Source organism: Belonocnema kinseyi, chromosome 7, assembly GCF_010883055.1.
Source record: "Belonocnema kinseyi isolate 2016_QV_RU_SX_M_011 chromosome 7, B_treatae_v1, whole genome shotgun sequence".
Lineage (NCBI taxonomy): Eukaryota > Metazoa > Arthropoda > Insecta > Hymenoptera > Cynipidae > Belonocnema > Belonocnema kinseyi.
Genome location: NC_046663.1, coordinates 38,365,479 through 38,387,138, shown reverse-complemented (window position 1 = coordinate 38,387,138; position 21,660 = coordinate 38,365,479). Strand labels below are relative to the sequence as shown.

General features: G+C 30.0%; 1 protein-coding gene across 2 annotated transcripts in view; it reads left to right on the top strand.

The window, feature by feature from the left end:
- The window catches only part of LOC117175816, a 62,132-nt gene that overhangs the window by 3,771 nt on the left and 36,701 nt on the right, over positions 1–21,660 (top strand). Inside the window, exons 2-4 of one of the 2 annotated variants that reach the window (XM_033365573.1) lie at positions 7,723–8,189; positions 8,487–8,549; positions 11,916–16,960. In XM_033365573.1, coding sequence (XP_033221464.1) covers positions 7,847–8,189; positions 8,487–8,549; positions 11,916–16,960 — 5,451 coding nt within the window. In that variant the 5' untranslated portion in view covers positions 7,723–7,846. Of the gene's footprint in view, positions 1–7,722; positions 8,190–8,365; positions 8,550–11,915; positions 16,961–21,660 lie in introns of those variants that run through there. The other variant, XM_033365571.1, reaches the window with a different exon arrangement.

The window sequence follows — 21,660 nt, the reverse complement described above, 5'->3', positions numbered from 1 at the left end:
ACATTTTTACAGAACGAGATGAATTTTTAAATTAAAAAGTTGAATATTTAAAAAATAGTTAAATTTTTAACAACAAAATGGTCAGTCGATAAAAATCAATATCAATCAAATCTTTGATTTTTCAACGAAATAATTAAGTTGTTATCCAGATATTAAAAATGTTAGCAAAAAAAAAACATGAATTTTTAACCAAAACTTTAATAGTAGACTTTTTATCCGAGAAGAATGAACTTTCAACCAAAAATAGTTCAATTTTCTTATTGGTTTCTATAAACTCAGTTTGCATTTGAGTGGAACAACGAGAAAAAGAGGGCAACAGGGAAACGACTCCGAAGCTTGCGATAAATAAATAGGAAGTTTGATAATTTATAGACCAAATAATAACATTTAAAAGAAACATTGAAGTTCATTTATAATACTTTTCAAATATTTGGTTAGAAAACTGGAAGTTTTGCTTAGAAAATGAAGTTAATTTTCCATTTCACATCTTTTGATTTTGGACTCACACTTTTGAATTCAGACTACACATAAGTTTATTAATGGAGAAATTTTATGAGAAAATAAAATAAGACAAAAAATTAAAAAATTGATAACAAAGCACGATGATTATCGAATAGGGATCTAATAAAAATTTCCAAAATTCGACTGATATCGGAGGTTCAAATTTAAAATACATTAAAATAAAATATAAATAGTTTAATTTACGTGAAAGGACGATAATTTAATAGATTTAAAAAAGAAAAGTAAATCAAAACCCTTCAGTAAACACAAATACAAGCCAAGTCGTGAACTGTTATCTCATTGTCAAACGAGGATCCAAGTATCATAAAAAATAAGCAATGTCGTTGAATATTACTGATGAAAGATGTTAAAAATATACTATATTATTTAAATTTTCCTGTAAAATAAGAATTCTGAAGACAAAAAAGGATTCAGAAAAAGTAAAACAATATTCAGAAATAAATGCAAGTAAAGAATTGCTTCATTGCATGTGTTCCTCAACAAAATGTGAAAACAAAAGGGAAAAAATTTGATTTTGAAAACTTTCCACTAACACATTTTGGAAGAAAAAGGTGAAATGTTGGAAAATAATTTGAATTCTGTTAAAAAAAAAAGGAAATTTACCAAGTTCCTTGTTTTAAATCAGAATTTGTTTGAATTTAAAAGTCATGTTTATTTGCTAATAAAAATTTCTGTGTTTTTACAGGGAATAAATAAATAAAAAATATAAAAAAGATTCGCGTAAAGAATTAAAATTTTGTCTCGGAACAGGCAATTTTTGACACGGAGCACAAAATTTTGAAAAATAATTTTAATTCTCATTTATAAAAAACGAATCCGAATTTGTTTGAATTTAAAAATGATTATTTTTCTATATTTCTGAATTATAATAGAAATGGTTGTGAATAATTATAATTTTTATTTGTAAGTTAACTAAAAAAAAACACATTTCCGTAAATTATAATTTTGGTTTAGGGAATTTCGTGAAGAATAAAAATTTGTCTTGAAAACGGCAATTTTTTATATAGCGCATGGAATTTTGGATAAAAATTTTAATTATGATTTATAAAAAGGGAATCAGAATTTTATGAATTTAAAAATTCAATACAAAATATAATAGTTGATATTTCAACATACATACATGGAACCAAACAGTTCATTTTTTTACTAAATGGTTTAATTTTAGAGCTGAAAATACAATTTTTTAAACAAAATAGTAGAATTGCCAATATCATACTTAGACTTTCAGTTCGGAAATTAATTTTTAAAAAAGAAAAACGATTGTTCAACTAAAATGATGAATCTTCAAAAAAAAATGTAATAGTTGATATTTAAACAAAAAAAGATTTTGGTTGAAAATGAAAAAAGCTGTATTTTAACTAACAAAAACGAATTTTCAACAAACTAGTTCATTTTAAACGAAAAATCGTACTTAAAAAAAAGAGACGGATTTTTAACAAAAATTGATAAATTTTCTACTAAATAGTTGAATTTTCTTCTAAATTTTTTGATCTTACAGCCGAAAATAAGAATTTTCTACAGAAAAGGATTTTTTGGAACTAAAAGTAATTGCTGAGTTTTTACGAGGAATAAATAAATCAAATATATTATAAAAAATTCCCATAAACAATTATAATTCTTATTTTGGGACAGGGAAAGTTTTGGAAAATAATTTTTATTCTGATTTATAAAAAGGGAACCAGAATTTTATTGAATTTAAAAATTCTTTCTTTTAGATTATTTTGGAAATGAGTTTAACTGCTGAGTTTGGATAGGGAATAAATAAATTACATATAACACAATTCCGTAAAGAATTATAGTTTTATCAATTAACATTTTTTTGTAGATGAAAATGTTCCATAATTTGAAACTTTCCTCATCCAAGTTAAAAAAAAGGAAATTAATATATTTCTGAATTATATAATAAAAATTGTTGTAAATAAGTATAATTCTGACTGAGGGCATTTTTTGAAATAAAAGTAATTTAAACTTGGATCAGGGAATTTCCGTAAAGAATTATAATTTTCACATTGGAACAGGAAATTTATGTAAAGATGTATGTATGTATGTATTTATGTAAATTGTATGTCCCAAATCAGAATTGTAATTCTTATGATCAAAAAATAAATGATGCTCCAACTCAAAATTATAATTCTTTTCCTCAATTCTGATTGGGTCATTTGAAAAAATTGAGGGAAAGAATGTTGCCAAATTCACAAAGGTAATTTTACTACGAATTTAGTTTCAGTTGAAGGGCAGTGCCAAAGAATGTCACATTTGTACGCATAATAAAACTGACAAAAATGTAAGATTTACTAATTAAAAATGTTATTATTTAATCAAAGCCAGACATATTTCGCAGAATTAAAAGTTGTATTTGATATGAGTAAACGTAACTTTATTGCTATTTATATTATATTATTTAAATTGAAATAATTATTTTTGAAAACTAAAACTTACTCAAAAAAAATAAATTTTGAACAAAAAAATGGAAGTACATTTTCAGTTAAAATAATTAATTTTCAATTAAAAAAAGGAAATTTTCAACAAAATAGTTAAATTTTTAATGAAAGTGATGAAAATTCTTTTAAAAAAATTAATTTCTAACATGTAGGTTAACATTTTATGTTTCCACCAAACAATAATTTAGTTTTTAATGAAAACTCGTTGAATTAAACCAAAAAGAGGAACTTTTGACAATAAAGTTGCATTGATAACAAAAAAATGCATTTTCTACCAAAAAAATTGAATGTTCGTCCCAAAAAATACATGATAAGGGAATTTTTTACTAAAAAAGATACATTTTCTAAAAAAAAGAAATAGCTATATTTTCAGTAAATAAATAATTTTCAAAAAACAAAAAAAAAACATCTTTAAACCAAGAAAAAGTTTTGTAACTCTATAGTAGAATTTTAAACCCAAAGAATGAATTTCCTGCCAAAAAGACCAATTTTCAACAAAATGAATCAATTTTGAACAACATAGTTAAATTTTTTAATAAAGAAAATGATTTCTCAAGCAATAAGATTAAATGTCTATCATAAAAGATTAAAAATTTCACCGAAAAAGATGAATTAGTCACCAAGAGGATTAATATTCTTCCACAGATGACAAAGTTTCCAAATAGGGAAGAGTTAAATTATCAGTAAAAAAATTAATTTTCAACAACAAAAAACGAATTTTTAACTAAAACACTCAATCCTTAACCAAAAAAGTAAATTTTTATTCTAATAGTTTTCAACCAAGAAGATTATATGTTTATCAAAAAAGATTAATTTTTGACAACAAATGAAATAGTTTAATTTTTAGTTAACAAAATTAATTTTCAATAACAAAAGACTATTTTTTAATTAAAGAAATTAATTTTCAACCAAAAGATTAATTTATACCCAAAAATATGAGTTTTTAACAAAGTATATGAAGTTTTAAATGAATTTTAACTTAAGAGTTAAAGTTTCTACCAAAAAAGCTTAATTTTATCAAAACCAACAAAATTTAGAATCTTTATAGTTCAATTTTCAACCAAAGAAATTAATTTTGTTTCAAAAAGATTAATTAATCACAAAAGAAGATTAATATTCAGTCACAAAAGACAAAGTTTTAGCAAAATAAATTAATTTTCAACAAAATAGTTTAAGTCCAGTTTAAAATGTAAACTATTTATTTTGTCTAAATTTTTGAATAAATTTTGAATACATTTTTTTCGTCATAAAGGGAGATTTCCTTGGGCTTGATACTTTTCAAATAAATATCACATACAGTGCTTTTGTTATTTCCAATCTCAAACCAGTTTTTCTCATATAAAGAAGCTAAAGCTTTTCGGAAATTTATAAGTTATTTTGAAGTTTTTAAAATATTTTTCTGTGTGCTTTCTGCTTCTTGAAAGACTGATTTAAATAAATTTAGAAACAGATAAAAATATTAATAATTTAGCCAATATTTTTAGGATATTTACAAGATAAGTCTACATTTTTCTGTTTAAGATGTGTATTCTTTAATTCGAACTGTTTCGTTATCGCGAAGGCAAAAGTGAAGATAAGGTTAAGGAAAAACGAAGTTTTTAGTTATGCTCTATTCTGTCGATGCTAGAACGAAATTATCTTAATATTTTATTCTATAATAATAAGATTCAAAATCTTTTTAACCCAGATGCGATTTGTATCGGAATAGTTTATGAAAAATTAACGTTCTTTAATATAATTTAATTATTATTTGATACTAATTTAATATTTATTTTCAACCTTAATTGAGAATGTAAAGTAAATTACTTCAGATTAGATTAGATTTAATGTGATGAATAAACAAAGCATAAATTACTTAAAATGAATCAAACTAACGGAATTTTTTTCTATTTTTAGAGCACATCCAGTTTTAGAATGTTTCAAATTATAGTTATTTGTAAATTAATAGAGGCAGTGAAAAGTTGAAATTTATACAGTTGACTTTTAGTGTAATACGAGTTCTTTTGAAGTAGGAGTCTTGAATTATTAGTCGGTCGATAAAGCTAATTCGTCTTTTTGGATTTAAAATTTAACCATTTGATTGATTATTTGACTATTTTGTTAAAAAGTCCTATCATTTGGTTGAAAATTGATTTGCATTGTTAAAAATTCATTTGATTGATTGAAAATTAATTTTCTTTTAACTCAAAATTTAACTGTAACCATTTTTCATTGAAAATTCATGGTGTCTAGTTAAAATTCAACTATTACATTTTTTATAGAAAATTCATCTTTTTGGTCAAAGATTCAATTATTTTGTTAGAAATACGTCCTTTTGTATTAAAAAATTTCCTTTTTTGGTTGAAATTAAACATTCTTGTTAAAAATGTAACTGTTTTCTAAACATTCGTCTTTTTGCATTGGAAATTCAGCTATTTGATTGAGAATTTCAATATTTTGTCAAAGTTTTTTTTGAAAACTATTTTTTTAACTAAAAATTTAACTACTCCATCTTTGGTTGAAAATTGAAGGTATTTAGTTGAAAATTCAAGTAAGAAATTTTGTATTGAGAATTCATCTTTTTTGGCTGTATATTCAACTGTTTGATTAAAAATGCATCTTTTTGGATAAAAAATGTTCCTTTTTAGATAGAGGATTCATCTTTTTTGGTTGAAATTTTACATTTTTGATAAAAATGTCTTAAAAATTCGTCTTTTTGGATTGGAAATTCATCTATTTGGCTAGAAATCCAAATTTTTGTTGAAAATTCGTTTCTTTTGCTTGAAATGCAACTATCTTGTTATAAATGCAACTTTTTAGTTGAAGAATAATTTTGTTGTTGAGAACAATTCAGCTATTTTATTGAAACTTCATCTTTTTTGGCTGAAAATAAACTTTATTTTTACTAAAATTGATCTTCTCGGGATTAAAAGTCCAATTTGGTTTAAACCGTCCTACTTTTTAGCTTGAAGAATCAAATTTTTTGTAACAATGCATCTCTTGGTAGAAAATTAGTCTTTTTGTTTGAAAATTCAACTTTTAAGTTGAAAATTTATTTTGATTGGTCGAAAATTTACTTTTTTGTGGATAATTCGACTTTTTCCTGGAAATAATGTAATCATTTTTGGTCAAAAGTGCGACTATTTAATTGGCAATTAATAATGTACTTTTTTTGGTAGAAAGTTGAACTACTATTTTGTTGAAAATGAATTTTGGAACTGATTATTGAACAATTTCATTTTTGATTGAATATTCGTCTTTTTGGTGGAAAATTCATGTATATTGTTGCAAATTTAACTTGTTGGTTGAAATTCAGCTATTTGGTTAAAAATTAATCCATTTTATTGAAAATTGATGCCTTTTTTGTAGAAATTGCTTCTTTTTTGGTAAAAATGCAACTGTTCGGTTTAAAATTATTAATCTGTTTAATTTGAGGATTCAACTGTTTTGCTTTGATTAACATTCAAATTTGTGTGTTAATAATTCAACTTCCTGCGAACAAATTTGTCTTTGACAAGAAAATTTAATATTTTGGTTGAAAATGCATTGTTTTTAGTTCAAGTTTATTTATTTTTTTTAATTCAACCCCTTAAATTGAAAATTCATCTTTTTGGATAAAAAAATCATCTTTCTGAGTTAAAAATGTACCTTTTTATTGATAAATTAATTTATTCTGTTGAAAATTAATTATTATTAAAATAAAATTTTGTTTTCTCGAACAGTTGTATTTTTTAAATAGAAAATTCGTCCATTTGGACTGAAAATTAAACTTTTTTGGTAGAAAACTCACCCTTCTCTGCTAAAAATTAACCTTTTTGTTCAAATTGAATTATTTTGTTGCAAATTGAACTATTTCATTTAAAATCAATTTTTTTGTTGAAAATCAACTGTTTTCTTGATAATTTATATTTTTTGTAATTCAACTATTTAATATTGAAAATTAAGATATTTTTTTATTGAACTATCCACTATTATATTATTCGTTTAAGAATTCATCTTTTTTGGTTGAAAATTCAACTATTTGTTTGAAAGTTCTGAAAAATTCGACTATTTAGCTTGAAAAATTCAGTCTTTTGTTAAATTTGTTTTAAATTTAATGTGTCAATCGGAAATTCAACTGTTTCAATTGTTAAAAATTTTTTTTTGGTTGAATTCAGATGTTTTTTAATTGAAATTAAAATTGAGAATTCAACAATTAGGATGAAGTTTAATCTTTTTTATTTTAAAACTCCACCATTTGTTTAAAAATTCAACCGTCTTGCGGATAATTCGTCTCTTTTTCTTAAAAATTCAATTATTTTGATAATAATTATTTTTGGTGTTGTAAATTCAACTATTTAGTTGAAAATGGAACTTTCTTGATTAAAAATTAAGTTTCTGGTTGCAAAATCACGCCGTATTCCCTGTTTGTAAAGCTTTTAAAATTTTGAACACTGCAATATTAAAATTCTAAATTATTTTAATTTACAAGTTTCTTCGTCTCTAGTTCGCATTGTAAAACATGAAAATAGAAATACGACAGTCAAGTTAAAAATGTTGATTTATCTTGTAATAAAATGAATTAAAATTTTATGAACATTACTTGTGAAATTTATTCTAGCAATTCTGACCAATATAATTTCATCTAATCTCATAAATGCTTAAACAATAGTCACTTTTAGTCACGTTTTCCATATTTTCCAAGTCTGTGGCAGCCCCAGATATATAATTATTATCAATATTTCACATAGTTTATTAGAACACAGAAATTTAGACTGTAAATCTGAATTATGTGTTCCAGAAGTTGAGACAATCTTCTAACTAATCTAAATGATTATTAAAACCTGGTCCATGACTCAAGTGCATTAAACAACTTCGAGTGATGTTACTTTAGCCCAAGATAGACAGAGATAAAATAAGCCAGGATGTCCAACAGTTTGGATAGCTTCTTGACTCGAATCGGAGATGTTACGATCGAGAGAGTCCCTCCTCGTAACACAGCTCGAGTTCCAGAACAAAATGCTGTTCCAACGGATATACCTGCGAGTGTCGATCTCACTCCAATTGGTCCACCACCTCGTCGAGAGCGTGATGAGAGTTCTGATGATTATAGTGGCGACACATCCGATGGCGAGCACGAGAAAAAAAGTGAACCATTGCATCCAGATGAACTTGATGATCTACAAGCTGAGTGTTCAGCAGATGATATGGACTTGGATGACACTATTGACACACAGATTGGTGTTAGATTAGATTCAGATAGGCATCAGATGAACAGATTGGATTCGGAGAGACATCAGATGAATAGATTGGATTCAGAGAGACATCAGATGAGTAGATTGGATGCGGAGAGACATCAGATGAACAGATTGGATTCAGAGAGACATCAGATGAATAGATTGGATTCAGAGAGACATCAGATGAATAGATTGGATTCGGAAAGACATCAGATGAATAGATTGGATTCGGAAAGACATCAGATGAATAGATTGGATTCGGAAAGACATCAGATGAATAGATTGGATTCAGATAGACATGAGATGAATTCCTCTCCACTAGATGACGATGATATTGACGATGATGAAGATGTTGATGGTGTCAATATTTTGGATACACTACCTTTGGAAGGTTTGTTTTATTTTCTTTCGTTTATTTATTTTTTGTTTTTGTTTTTTGCATTGTAGGATTTGGGATTTAGGTTTTTTTTTAAAGGTTTTTACCTGCAAGTAATTTATAAAAAATGGTGAAATTTAGGGAATTTCTGAAAGAACCACTTTAAATTATGCATGGGTTAAACATGATTAAATTAAGGTCTACATCTATTTCTGAATTTTAATTATTGAATTAAAGGCCTCGAAAACCGGCCTCTATAGCTGGGTGGACGCTGGGCCTGGAATTTTTTGAGACCGGGAAAAACCGGGAAATAACAGTGACTTTTTTAACGGCAACAACAGTTTTTAAAACTATCGATTAAATTCGAGAATCTTTCGCATACAATTTTTTCCATTTTTATTTTTAAGCGTACGTTTTTAATTTTAAGAATTTGAAAATGCCGTCGTAAAGACTTTAAAAATTAAAAGCGTTTGAATTAAAAAATTTTTGATCAAAAAACATTTTTATTATGTCAACTGTAAATAGAAATACTTTTTTGTAATGGATCTGTACTATTCTCAACTCAAAAATAACTTGATAATATTATATTCGTAATTAAAGGCTTTCATTTAATTAAGAAAATTGTTTCCATTTAAAATATTTAATTTTTAACTCATTCAATTTGAAATTTTCTAATTGAGAAAAATATTAATTATATAACATTTAGCAATATTTGACTGTTAATAAAGACGAGTAAATTAAAACTAAATATTTAAAAGTGTTTAATTTGTAAGTGAAAATTTTGAATTTTTATGTATAAATAACAATTGAATACTTATTCAGGGTGGCCGCTGGACCGGCAAACCGGGAATTTTTTGAAACCGGGAAATTACAGTGTATTTTTTTTTTTTACCGGGAAGTTTACAAATTTGTAGAGGAAAAATCTGTCCACGTTCGATTTCAACAATTTTTAAATAATTATTCGAATTGTTATGTTTTTCAATTATGCTATTATTTAGCTTACAATGCGTAATTCAAATTTTTTTACTTAAAAAATTTTACATTTAAAATTTTTATTTCTAAGTTTACATTTTTAATTTAAAGAATTTTAAAATGCTTTCTGAAAGACTTGAACAAATAAAAAGTAAAAGCCTTTGATGTTGAAAATTTTGGATAAAAAAATGTTTATTTAATAAATAAATTTTGTTTAAATTGATCTGTATTTTAAGTAATAAAAATTTAACACAAACGATTTGACAAAAAGATTTTAAATCAGTTCAAAATTTAAGAAATTTTAGATTTTAACGTCAAAACTTAAACGGTTTCAATTTGAAAGTCTTAGTTATTAAAAGATTTAAAGATGTCTTCAAAATTATATATTCTTAATTAAAGGATTTTATTAAATTTAAAATATTATTTCAGCCTAAAATATTCTATGTTTAATCCATTCAATTTGAATTTTTTAATTAAAAAAAATATTAATTATTGAATATTTAGCAATATTTGAATTTTTATTGAAGGCAAGTAAATTGAAACCAAATATTTAAAAGTAAAGAATCTTTAACTGAATTGTTTGACATAGAAAGCCCGGAATCGTTTAAATTTCGAAGAGCCTTTAAACTTTGAACGTTACAATTTTAATTGTTGTATTTCAAAAATGCTTATTTTGTGAGTGAAATGTTTAAATTTTGATGTATAATTTACAAATGAACATTTGTCGAAAAAATTTGAGCAATTTCAAGAGATATTTAGCAGTTTTAAAAAGATAAAAAATTATCATGCAAATTTTAGAAAGTTTTCTTAAAATTTTATAGAATCTTTTTTGAAAATTTCGTTTAAATCTTTGAAATTTTTAAAAAAATATTCTCTTAAAATAATTTTTCAAAATTAAAAATTATTTTTAATTTTCGTAGGAATCTTAAGAAAATGTTTTTATTCTTTTGAAGCCTTTGGCAATTCTTGAAAAGAATCTAATTTTTTTGTATTTAAAATCTGCGAAAATCGACATTTTGTTTTATATTAGGCTATTATTTCAAGTTTTACATTAAGTTTGAATCTTTTCAAAACTTCTACATATCTCTGAAAATTACTGAAATTTCGCCTACAAGTAATAAATGTAAATTGTTATTTATACATCCAAATTGTAAAGAAATTTTCTAAAATTTTCAGGATTTTCTGAAAATTGTAGAAAAAAATTCAATTCATTTTGACAGATATTTAGAAGTTCTGAAAAAATTTCCAAGGATGTTTAAACTATTGAAAAAGAAAATAATTGAATTTCTAATTTACGAAGTGTTTAGTTGAAGATTTTTGCAATTTTTCAATATTTAATGTTTCTAGCTTAAAAAAATTTCTTAAAATTATATAATTTTGTAAAAAATTTAAAGTTCATTGATTGTTTTTTAAAATTTAGATAATTAAAAATGATAACGTAGATTTATATTTTTTTATATTGAAAAATGTTAGTACCTTCAATTTTATACGCGTAAATTATTGAGCATTTGAATACAAAATTTTTTAATCAAAAACTTTTTTATTTCAATGTTAAAAGTTCAAAATTTAACAGTTCCACTTTAAGTGCTTTCGTTTGCAGCTCAGTTTTTATTACCTTGAGTGGAAAATTTTTCAGCTTTAGTGTTCCAATTTTTTAAATTTCATTGACCGTCAAAAATGTTTGCGAACCGGGAAATGATCGGGAATTTATTTCGTCGATTAAAACGGCCACCCTGTTATTATTTTTAGACAAAATTTGAGTAATTTCCAGAGATATTTAGAAGTTTTCAAAAGATTAAAAATTAATTTAAAACTTGAAATTATTATTTTAAATAATGTAAACGAAGTGTGTGTACCGCCAGAATTCGGAAATTCGTACTGAAATTTCGATGCAAATAGCCAAAGCCTAATTTGAAACAAAATGTAGATTTTTTCAGTTAAAAAAAAATTTAGAAGCTTTTTAAGAACTGTTAAGGTTTAAACAAAATAAAAACATATTAAGATTCCCAGAGAAATTGAAAATGATTTTTTAGTTTGAAAACTTATTTTAAAAGAATATTTAAGAATGTTTGAAGAGATTGATAAAATTGCAAAAAAAATCATCCGGGGGATTTTAAGTATTTTTAATTTAAGAATTTTATATTAATTTTATATAAAATGTTATATTTAAGAATTTTGAGTGCTTTTATTTAAAGCTTAGTTTTTATTACCTTAAGTGGAAAATGTTGTAGCTCGAGTGTTCCATTTAAAAAATTTTATTGACCGTGAAAAATGTGTGCCACTCTGAAAAGGGACAAATTATTCAGAAAAAAGTCAGGGAACTTTGCAAATGCAGTTTTTCGGCCACTCTGAATTAGATTTGTTTACTTCTGTCAAAGAGATAACACATTTCTCCATTTTATTCCAAAGGTGCTCCTATCGAAGGTCAGGAGGTGTCCGAGGCAGATCTCCTTGGGAAATCAATCTCGAAGGACCTGGACGACGATGACGAGAACGAGATGGAGAAAAGCGAGTCCGGTGACGACGAAGTTCACGAGGGCAGTGAAGGTAATAAAAGACACGCAGATTCTGATAGTTCCGAGTCGGCGAAGAAAAAGCAGAAGATGGAGGAGGAAAATGAGGACTCGGAGTCGGAGTGCGAGACGAAAGCGGAGAAGAAGCTCGCAAACATGAGAAGAAACATTCGAGAGGTGATGGACGAGACGCAACTGGACGAGGCGACACTCTCAGCCCAGCGTCAGGAGATGGAGCGTCTGCGACGTGTTCAAGAACAGCAGAGGATCATACGTGAGGTACAGCGCCAGATGGCAATTAATCGACAAAATAATAAAACACAGACGCGAGTCATGAGTATCCTGCAGGGGAAACAAAACCTAGCTGGCACTACCATTTCTCAATCTTCGCCCTCCTCATCGTCTCAGGTTCGTCTTCCTAGCACTGTTTTGCTGAAGGTCAACTCGGGATCGGGCGCTGGGTCACATGCGAGTATTAGTCAGGCGCAGTCTGGTCAGATGCGAAGGCCCATCGGGGAAATGAAGTGGCAAAGAGGACGCGGCGGACCTTTTCATGGTGCGCAGACCTCGATTTCTCGGGTACCGAATCGCGCATCCACCGGGCCAAGTATGCTGCAGCAGCGGATTCGAATGATGACACCATCCGTGAGTATTTCGCCAGTAGTTCCTAAGAAGGAGCCCATTGATCGCGAGTATTACTCGGACTCGGACATGTCCGATGCCGAGTTGGACGAAGCTTTGCGCGAGAAGCAGATGCATGCGATGAGAAAAATGTCGAGTGCGACCAAGCCGCCGAAACCAGCGAAAGGCAAGGATGTTGTGACTATATCGAGTTCGAGCGAGAGTTCCGACGATGACTGTATAGTCTTGAGCGATCGGAGTGCGGGCGAGGAAACAGACAATGACGATGATCCAGCCAATTCTGGAATGCATACCAATGATCGTTACAATGTTCCGGATGAACATGGCCGGGTCTTGATTAATGTCGGTCATCCCGAAAGCGAGCCTGATGTCTTCCTGGCGCCCCAGGTTGCGAGGATCATCAAACCTCATCAGATAGGGGGTATCCGATTCTTATTTGACAACATTGTCGAGAGTATTGACCGATATAAGACAAGTTCGGGCTTTGGTTGTATTCTTGCTCACAGTATGGGCTTGGGTAAGACACTTCAGGTGGCTAGTTTTTGTGACATTTTTTTTCGATGCACAACAGCCAGAACGGTTCTCTGCATCATGCCGATTAATACACTGCAGAATTGGTTAGCTGAGTTTAATATGTGGCTGCCGTATGAAGATCCGAATGCTCCGAAGCAGGAGCCGGAGCCGATTATTAAATCCGAGCCGGGAACTGAGACGAAACACGAGGTCAAGGAGGAGGGAAGTCAGAGTGATATGTCGAGTGCTTCCGAATCTGCGAATCGAATGGGACAGGATGGACAGAATATAATGCATGAGAATGCCTTTCAGAGTCAGGGCTTTGATGCTCATAATATGATGGGATATCCATCCGATGGGATTCTGGATAAAGGATTGGATCAGAATCCTATCAATCAGAATCCTCTTAATCCGAATCCTTTGAGTCAGAATCCTCTGAATCATAATTTCCATGGAGATATGAGCCAGAATGCAGTCTACGGGAATTTCAATCCGATGCCGCGAGCGACTATTCCCGGAAGCAATTTCGGACTGGAGAATCAAGCAGGGAATATGTATCCGGGAATGGAGAATCAAATGCAGTCGTCGATGTATCCGGGAATGGAGAATCGTCCCGGTGAAGTTTATCCTGGTGTGGATCCATCAATGGATCCTTCAATCAATTCATCCATTTATCCGCCCTACGGAAATCCCGCTCAGCATTATCCCAACTATGATCCGTCGGCGCATAAAGACGCGAAAAAGGATGATGTAAACATAAAAAAGGAGCCAGAGGAAGCCGTGAAAAAGGAGGAGTCAACTAACAAGGAATTTGATGAGAAGCAGTCGGAATCGGTGAAAACGCCATTCAGTGTGGACGCTCCCGCAGGACTGGAGATACGACCTCGACATTTTCGACTTCACATTCTGAATGATTCGCACAAAACGATGGCGGCTCGAGCGCGAGTTATTCAAGACTGGCAGAAGAATGGAGGTGTCTTGTTGATTGGATACGAATTGTACAGGCAGCTGTCATTGAAGAAAGCAAACAAGGCTAAGCGAAAACGCGGCCAGCCTTTCAAGGATCCGGTGGACGTCGAGGAGGATGATAAGAATAAGGGATTGCTTGATGGGATGCACACGGCTTTGGTGAGTCCAGGACCCGATCTTGTCATTTGCGACGAGGGTCACAGAATCAAAAATTCCCACGCGAGTATCAGTTTGGCCCTGAAACAAATGCGAACGAAGCGCAGAATAGTGTTGACGGGTTATCCGCTGCAGAATAATTTACTCGAGTACTGGTGCATGGTAGATTTTGTGAGACCCAATTATCTCGGCACGAAAAGCGAGTTTTGTAATATGTTTGAGAGGCCAATTCAAAATGGACAGTGTATCGATTCGACACCTCAGGATATAAGGCTGATGCGATACAGGGCTCATGTCTTACACGCCCTCTTGGAGGGTTTTGTGCAACGAAGATCTCACTCGGTTTTGCAGATCTCCCTGCCACAGAAGGAGGAATACATTCTTCTGGTCAGGATGACGCCGCATCAGCGAAAGTTGTATGACACGTTCATGAATCAAGTGGTGAAGACGCGAGCGGTGCCCAATCCCTTGAAAGCGTTTGCAGTCTGCTGCAAGATTTGGAATCATCCTGACATTCTCTATCATTTTCTGCGAAAACGGCAGGTTAATGAGGAGGACGATTTGGATTTGGAGGAAACTATTGGCGAGAAAGTTCCGCCTGGTGGTGCCAAACGGCCAAAAGCACGTCAACCGAAGGGAGAGGGTAAGAAGGGGAAAAAGGCGACAGTTAAAAATAAACCTGCTGCCAGTGTCCAGCCGAATTCTTCATCGACGACAAGCGCCGAGCCTGCAGAGACTGATACAAATAATCCTGGAAATTCCACTAAATCCGGGAATTATCAGAATTTTCCGGCGCAGAAGGCAAGTCCTGGGTTTCCAAGTACCGGGAATTCGAATTCATTTCCGGGATATCAGAATTATCCGCAGAACGAACAAGGAAATTATTATCGGAATGACAATTCGCAGGAGTTTAATGAATTTTATAATAATCAGGGCCAGCAGCAGCAGCAGCAGAGGTACGGGAATCAGAACTTTCAACAGTATCCACAGACTTCGGATCAAGGGTATAATAATCCCAGTCAAAATTATCCCAATCAAAATTATATCGCAGGCAATGATCAGCCTGGTAATCAAAATCAGGGAAGCAACTATGAAGCATCTGGTATCTTTCCACGACAGAATTATCCTTATCAGGATCCAGAGCGCAATTATCCGACGATGAATCAGGAACAAAATTATCCGCAAGTTCCAAATCAATCTGCCAATTTCCAGCCGGCTATTTCGGATTATTCGTCCTATCCTGGCGGCAATCAGGGTCAAGGTTATGTTGCTGGATCGACCCAGAATTATGGGACAAATCAGCAGTCTGGTGTTGCTACGCCGAGCCAAGGCTTCAATCAGAATCCGAGTGCAATTATACAGAATCAGAGACCATATCCGGCCAATCAGCAGAATTCGAATCTGGGAATTCAAAATATGGGAATTCAGAATCAGGCTCATTATTCCCAGAATCAAATGGCAGCGAATACGCCTTCATTGTCGCCAGCTCTTGGCTTCGGGGCTAATCAATCAACGAATCCATTGCAGAATTTGCCCCCGAATCAGATGCACTATGGTCCAAATCAGGGTATGGGTCAGAATTCGGGAATCAGTCAGAGTCAGGGCAGTGCTCAGAATCCAGGATTATCGCAGAATCCAGGAATATCTCAGAATCCAGTAATAGCTCAGAATTCAGGAATAACTCAGAATCAAGGCTTGCCCCAAAACCAGATATCATATCCGGCAAGTCAGACAACAAATCCCACATCTCAAAATCCACAAATTCACGGCTATCAGAATCATATTATCCAGAGTCGATCGTCCGCACCAGCATCGTCGAATCTCGGCTATCAAACTCCAGGCTCAGCTCCTGGTCAGATCCAGGGTCATCGATATCCTCTCAATCAACAGAATCAAGCTCAGAATCAATCGCTGACTTTCCCGCCAACACAGCAAACCCAAAATCCTGTGATGAGCCAGAACGAACAAATTTTTTCAAGTCCTGACAATCAGAAGGCACAGAATTACGTGTCGACGCCAACTGCTTGCCAAACAGGCACTTCGACGACAAATCCAGCTGAGAATTATCCAGCAAATCAAGCACAGGCTTCCTCTTCTTCGGCCTTGCCAGGCGATCCATTCTGGCAGCAGAATTACAGTCAGGATCAGTGCAATGATCCCTACTTTCGCGAGTCGAGTGTCAATCGCTATCCAAATAATTACTTTCCACAGCAGAATTATCCGAATCAATCTTTTGAGTATTCTGGCAATCGATCCGGGGACGTGAATTCGAGGACTGACGAGTCGAAAGCTTCTTCGGCTCAGCCGGGAAGCGGAATTCATATGCAGGGACAGGGAGTTTATGAGAAAGGGGGCAAGGATGGAGTGCAGAATCAGCCTTTGATGTCAAACAATCCAGGTGGCAGGGGAGTGTTTAATGGACCGGATTCAAGTTGTAGGAATAGTATGACGCCGATATCTCGGCCTATGGGTGCGTGTCTTGGGAATAATGCGCAATTGAGTCAAGGAGATTCAGTGAAGGATGATGAGAAGGAAAAGGAGGAATTGTTTGATAAGGAGAAGGAGGAGAAATCTGATGAAGAAATTCTTGCCAAAGATGAGGAAAAGGATCCTAAGAGTTCGCCTGGAGGGAAAGAAGAACCTGGAATACCATATGACTGGGTGAGTGATTTTTTGGTCAAAAAACAATTTTTTATCACATTTACGAATATACTTTGTTTTGAATTTATCAGTAATCACAGAGTGTCACCTTTTTTTAAATTTTGTCACCATTTGTCACCTTTTTTTAGGCATTTGTCATATTTTTTTCCTATTTTGGGATTTCTCATCTTTTGTCACCTTTTTTCAATTGAAAAAGTAACATTTTATTCAAAATTATAACTTGCACACCAAATACCGTTTTTATTACACTTTCCTAATCGACGAATCTTGAACCAAATGATCGAATTTTCAAACGGAGGAGATTAAACTTCAACCAGGAAGAGTTGCATTTTCAAACATAATTTAAAATTTTAAATTTGAAAATATGAATATTTTCCAAGCAAGTTTAATTTTAAAGCAAGGAAGACGAATTTTCAACTAAAAATATGACTTTTCTAACAAATGAAGATATTTACACCAAAAGGATGGATTTTCTATCTAAAAATACAAGTGTTCAATAAATCAGTTGAAATTTTGATAAAAAAAAGATTACTTTTTAGGAAAAGAGTTGAATTTTCAACCAAATAGTAGAATTTCTAACCAAACGATGAATTTTTAGCCAAAAGTTGATTTTTTTTTGAGCAAATAGTTGAATTTGCTACCCAAAAAGACGATTTTTCAAATTAAAAGAGAAATTTCAATCCAAAAAGGATGAATTTTCTACAAAAAAATATGTCTTTTTAACAAAATAATTGAATTCAGTTTAATTCTGGAACAGAAATATGATACTTTTGTGTTTTGTGTTTGATCAAAAGAACTTTCACTCAAAAAACATACATTTTGAACCAAATAATAGATTTTTGGAACCAAGAGATTGATTTTAAACAAAAAAGGGTGATTTTTTTAAGAAACTAGTGAAATTTGCAATAAAATAATTAAACTTTCAAGGAATTTGTGGAGTTTTTAACTAAACACCAAAAATATAATACTAGTCTTAAATAGAAATTATTAACTCTCTGACATAAATGGTGAATTTGTAACAACTAAAAAAAAAAAGTTTTTTCCACCAAAAGATAAATTTTCAAGCAAAAAATATTAATTTTTTGCAAAAGTATAAATTTTTGAACAAAAGCGATGACTTTTTCAAAAAAATCGTTAAATTTTCACAAAAAGTATGTTTTTTAAGTAAAAGTTATTATTTTTTAAACAAAAATACAATAATAGACTTTTCAAATAAATGGAATTAATTTTCAATAAAAAAAGATACATTTTCAATGAAAAATATGCATTTTTTTACAAAAGTATAAATTTTCGACCAAAAACGATGAATTTTTCAAAACAATTGTAGACTTTTTAAATAAAAACAATTAATTTTCAACCAAAAAAGATGAATTTTCTACAAAATTATAAATTTTTCACCAAAAACGATAACTTTTTCAAAACAATCATTGAATTTTCACAAAAAGTATGTTTTTTAATTCAAAGAGATTTCTTAAACAAAAATACAACAATAATAGACTTTGTAAATAAAAAGAATTAATTTTCAACCAAAAAGATGAATTTTCTACCAAATAAATATAAATATTCGACCAAAAACGATTACTTTTTCAAACAAATCGTTGAATTTTCACAAAAAGTATGTTTTGAAAGTAAAAGTGATAATTTCTTAAACAAAAATACAATAATAGACTTTTCAAATAAAAGGAATTAATTTTCAATCAAAAAACATACATTTTCGATAAAAAATATGAATTTTTTTACAAAAGTATAAATTTTCGACCAAAAGTTATAAGCTCATTTTTGGTTAAAAAATAAAATTAACAATTCTTTTTGTTGTAAAAATCTTTTTTTTAACTAAAAATATTAATATTTTGTTAAAAAAGTCAACTGGTTAATTTTAAATAAACTTTTTTGTTATTTCAAGTTCTCGTTTTCAAAATTAAATTGTTTTATAGAGAATTAGGCTTTTTGGCTTGAAATTTCAAGAAACTGTTTTTTGTTTTTAATTAAAATTTTGTTGTGGAAATATCAACTATAACATTTTTTGATGAACATTGATATTTTTGGTTGAAAATTGAACAATTTGGTTAACATTATTTTTCATTCTTGACTGAAAAATTTTTCTTGGTAGAAAATTAATTTTTTTTGGTAGAAACTTGATCTCTTTTTGAGTTTTTGGTTAAAAATGCAACTTTTTAGTTGAAGATTGATCAATTTTGGTTGAGGATTAGATTATTTTATTGAAAATTTAAAAATTTGGTAGAAAATTCAACTATTTGGCACAAAATTCAACTTTTTTGTAGAAAATTCGTTTTTATTGCTGTTTTTATAATTGAAAATTAATTTTTCTTGATAGAAATTCATGTAATTAATTTTTTGGTTGAAAATTGAAATTTTATGGTTTAAAAATGGAGACTATTTATCTTTTTTGATTGAAAATTTAACCATTTGGTTTACAACAAATTATACCGTGTTTGTTTGTCTTATTTAACATTTTTTTATCGCCTATTTACCACCTATTTTATAAAAAAATGTCACCTATTCACCTTTTTTGACGACAATAGGTACAGTGATTACTGGTTTATTTCCGGAAAAAATGTTTAGAGTAACTATTTAGATAGTGAGGGTGTCTATCCTACCTCAGGCCTCACATATCGGGCCCTGTACCCATTGTACCGGGAAATCCGGAAATGACCGGGAATTTTTTATGAGGCGGGGAAAAACTGGGAAAGAAGAGTGAATTTATTTTTTGACCGGGAATTAAAAAAAAATTTTATAATAAAAACAGGCCTCACAAACCAATCTCTATATTCCTTATTTAGTCCAGTAAACGAGGGACTTCGCCTCAGAATTTTTTCACGGTAATCCGATTTTCATAAAAATGTGGAATTAAGTATATTTCACCCTCTAGAACAGAAACTATATTGTGCCAATGTGTGCTTTTGCCCCGGGGGTGGAAAATCAAATGTTGAAAATAACTGCATAAATCGATAAAGGGATGAATTCTAAGTAAAAAGTGTTCTACATACTTTTTTTTTTTAAATCAATCATTTTTGAGTAACACGTGATTGAAAATGTTCATTTTCCGCCCAAAAAAAAACAAGTTTTAACTGGGTTTTCTCGAACAACTCGGAAAATTTTAATTCTACGAAAAAAAATTTCACAACGTAAATGAAGCTTTGAAAAATCTTCAAAATAAAATTAATTCCAAGTCATTAGCATAAAAATTGACGGAGTTATGATCAGAATAAGCAGCTAATTGAGTTTTTTTTGAATACTGCAATAAAACTGATATATTTACCACCAGATTTTAAATTAAAGGTTATCCTTCTATAACTTACTTTATTTAGATACTTATAATATATTCCTAAAGTTTTGCCAATTTAGGATGCATATTATTTTAAATATTAAACTTAAAAAAATAATAATAATTTAGGATTTATTCCGTAGAACATTTTGCTTTTTTTTTATTTGCGTAGGACAAAAATTAACCGAAATATCACTGTTAGACGTTAGCAGTTGAGAGTGAAGGCCATGTTTTTCAAGCCATTTATTTAACAAAATCTCGAAATACAGCACGTTATAAAATATTCATATTTATAGGATTTGTAGCTGACACAATATATATACTTAAAATATTCCAAATTTCCATATATGTGTCATTAAAACATTTATCTTTTTTCTCGCATATTTTGACAGTAAGGGTGGTTTCTAAGGGTTGAAATATTGTGTTCAATTATTTATTATTATATAAAGTATTAAATAGAATTTTATTTATCATATACGCACCATACAAACCATTTAAGATGAAAGAAACATTTTTTTTAGTAATTTTGTCATTAAGGGTGGAGTTTAAGGGTTGAAATATTGTAAATATTATTTTATAGTATATAAATTATAATCCTCAATGTAAAAGAATACTTATACTTGAATTTAACCTTTATAACCTTTATTATTATATTTATTTGATTTTTTAGCTTAAGGGGTAGTTTTCACCCCTTAAAAATAAAAATCACATGTCAGTCGAGTATAGCTTCTATTCTAAAGGGTGAAATGTACTTAATCCCAAATTTTTATAAAGATCGGTTCACCGTGGAAAAATTCGGAGGTTCTGTCTTAAATGTTCCGAGCAATTTTTAATAGATTTCAATAATTTTAAGGAATTCTTAAGATTTTAGGATATTTTTAAAGCTTCTAGGGAATTAAAAAAAATCTTTTAAATGAAAAAAAATTAATTTAATTAATTTTAAGTAATTTTAAAGCTTTTGAAATATTATAGGATAAAGAATGTACTCGAATTTCTGAAGATATCAAATGATTTTATACAGGACGTATCAGATTTTAAAATATTTAAAAAGATTTCTCGTTATTTTAAAAGATTTCCGAGGATTTTAATGATTTCAAGGGATTTTAAAACTGTATCAATGAATTTTAACACATTTTCCATTATTTCAGAAAATAGCACTATAGAATATCACGGAATTTTATAATATTTTAGTGCATTTTAATGAATTTATTTATCAGAAGTGAGGGATTTTGTAGGGGTTTAAAACCCTTAAACGGCCAAAACGCCACTACCGGGACACTGCTTTTCAACGGCCAATAACTAAGACTATTCTACACTAGAAAAAATTGAGACACATATATTTTTATTGTTTAAGATCTCCTCTTTCCGACGGTGCCGATGAAATTCCTCAAAAAATTTATTTATTATCCCAAAA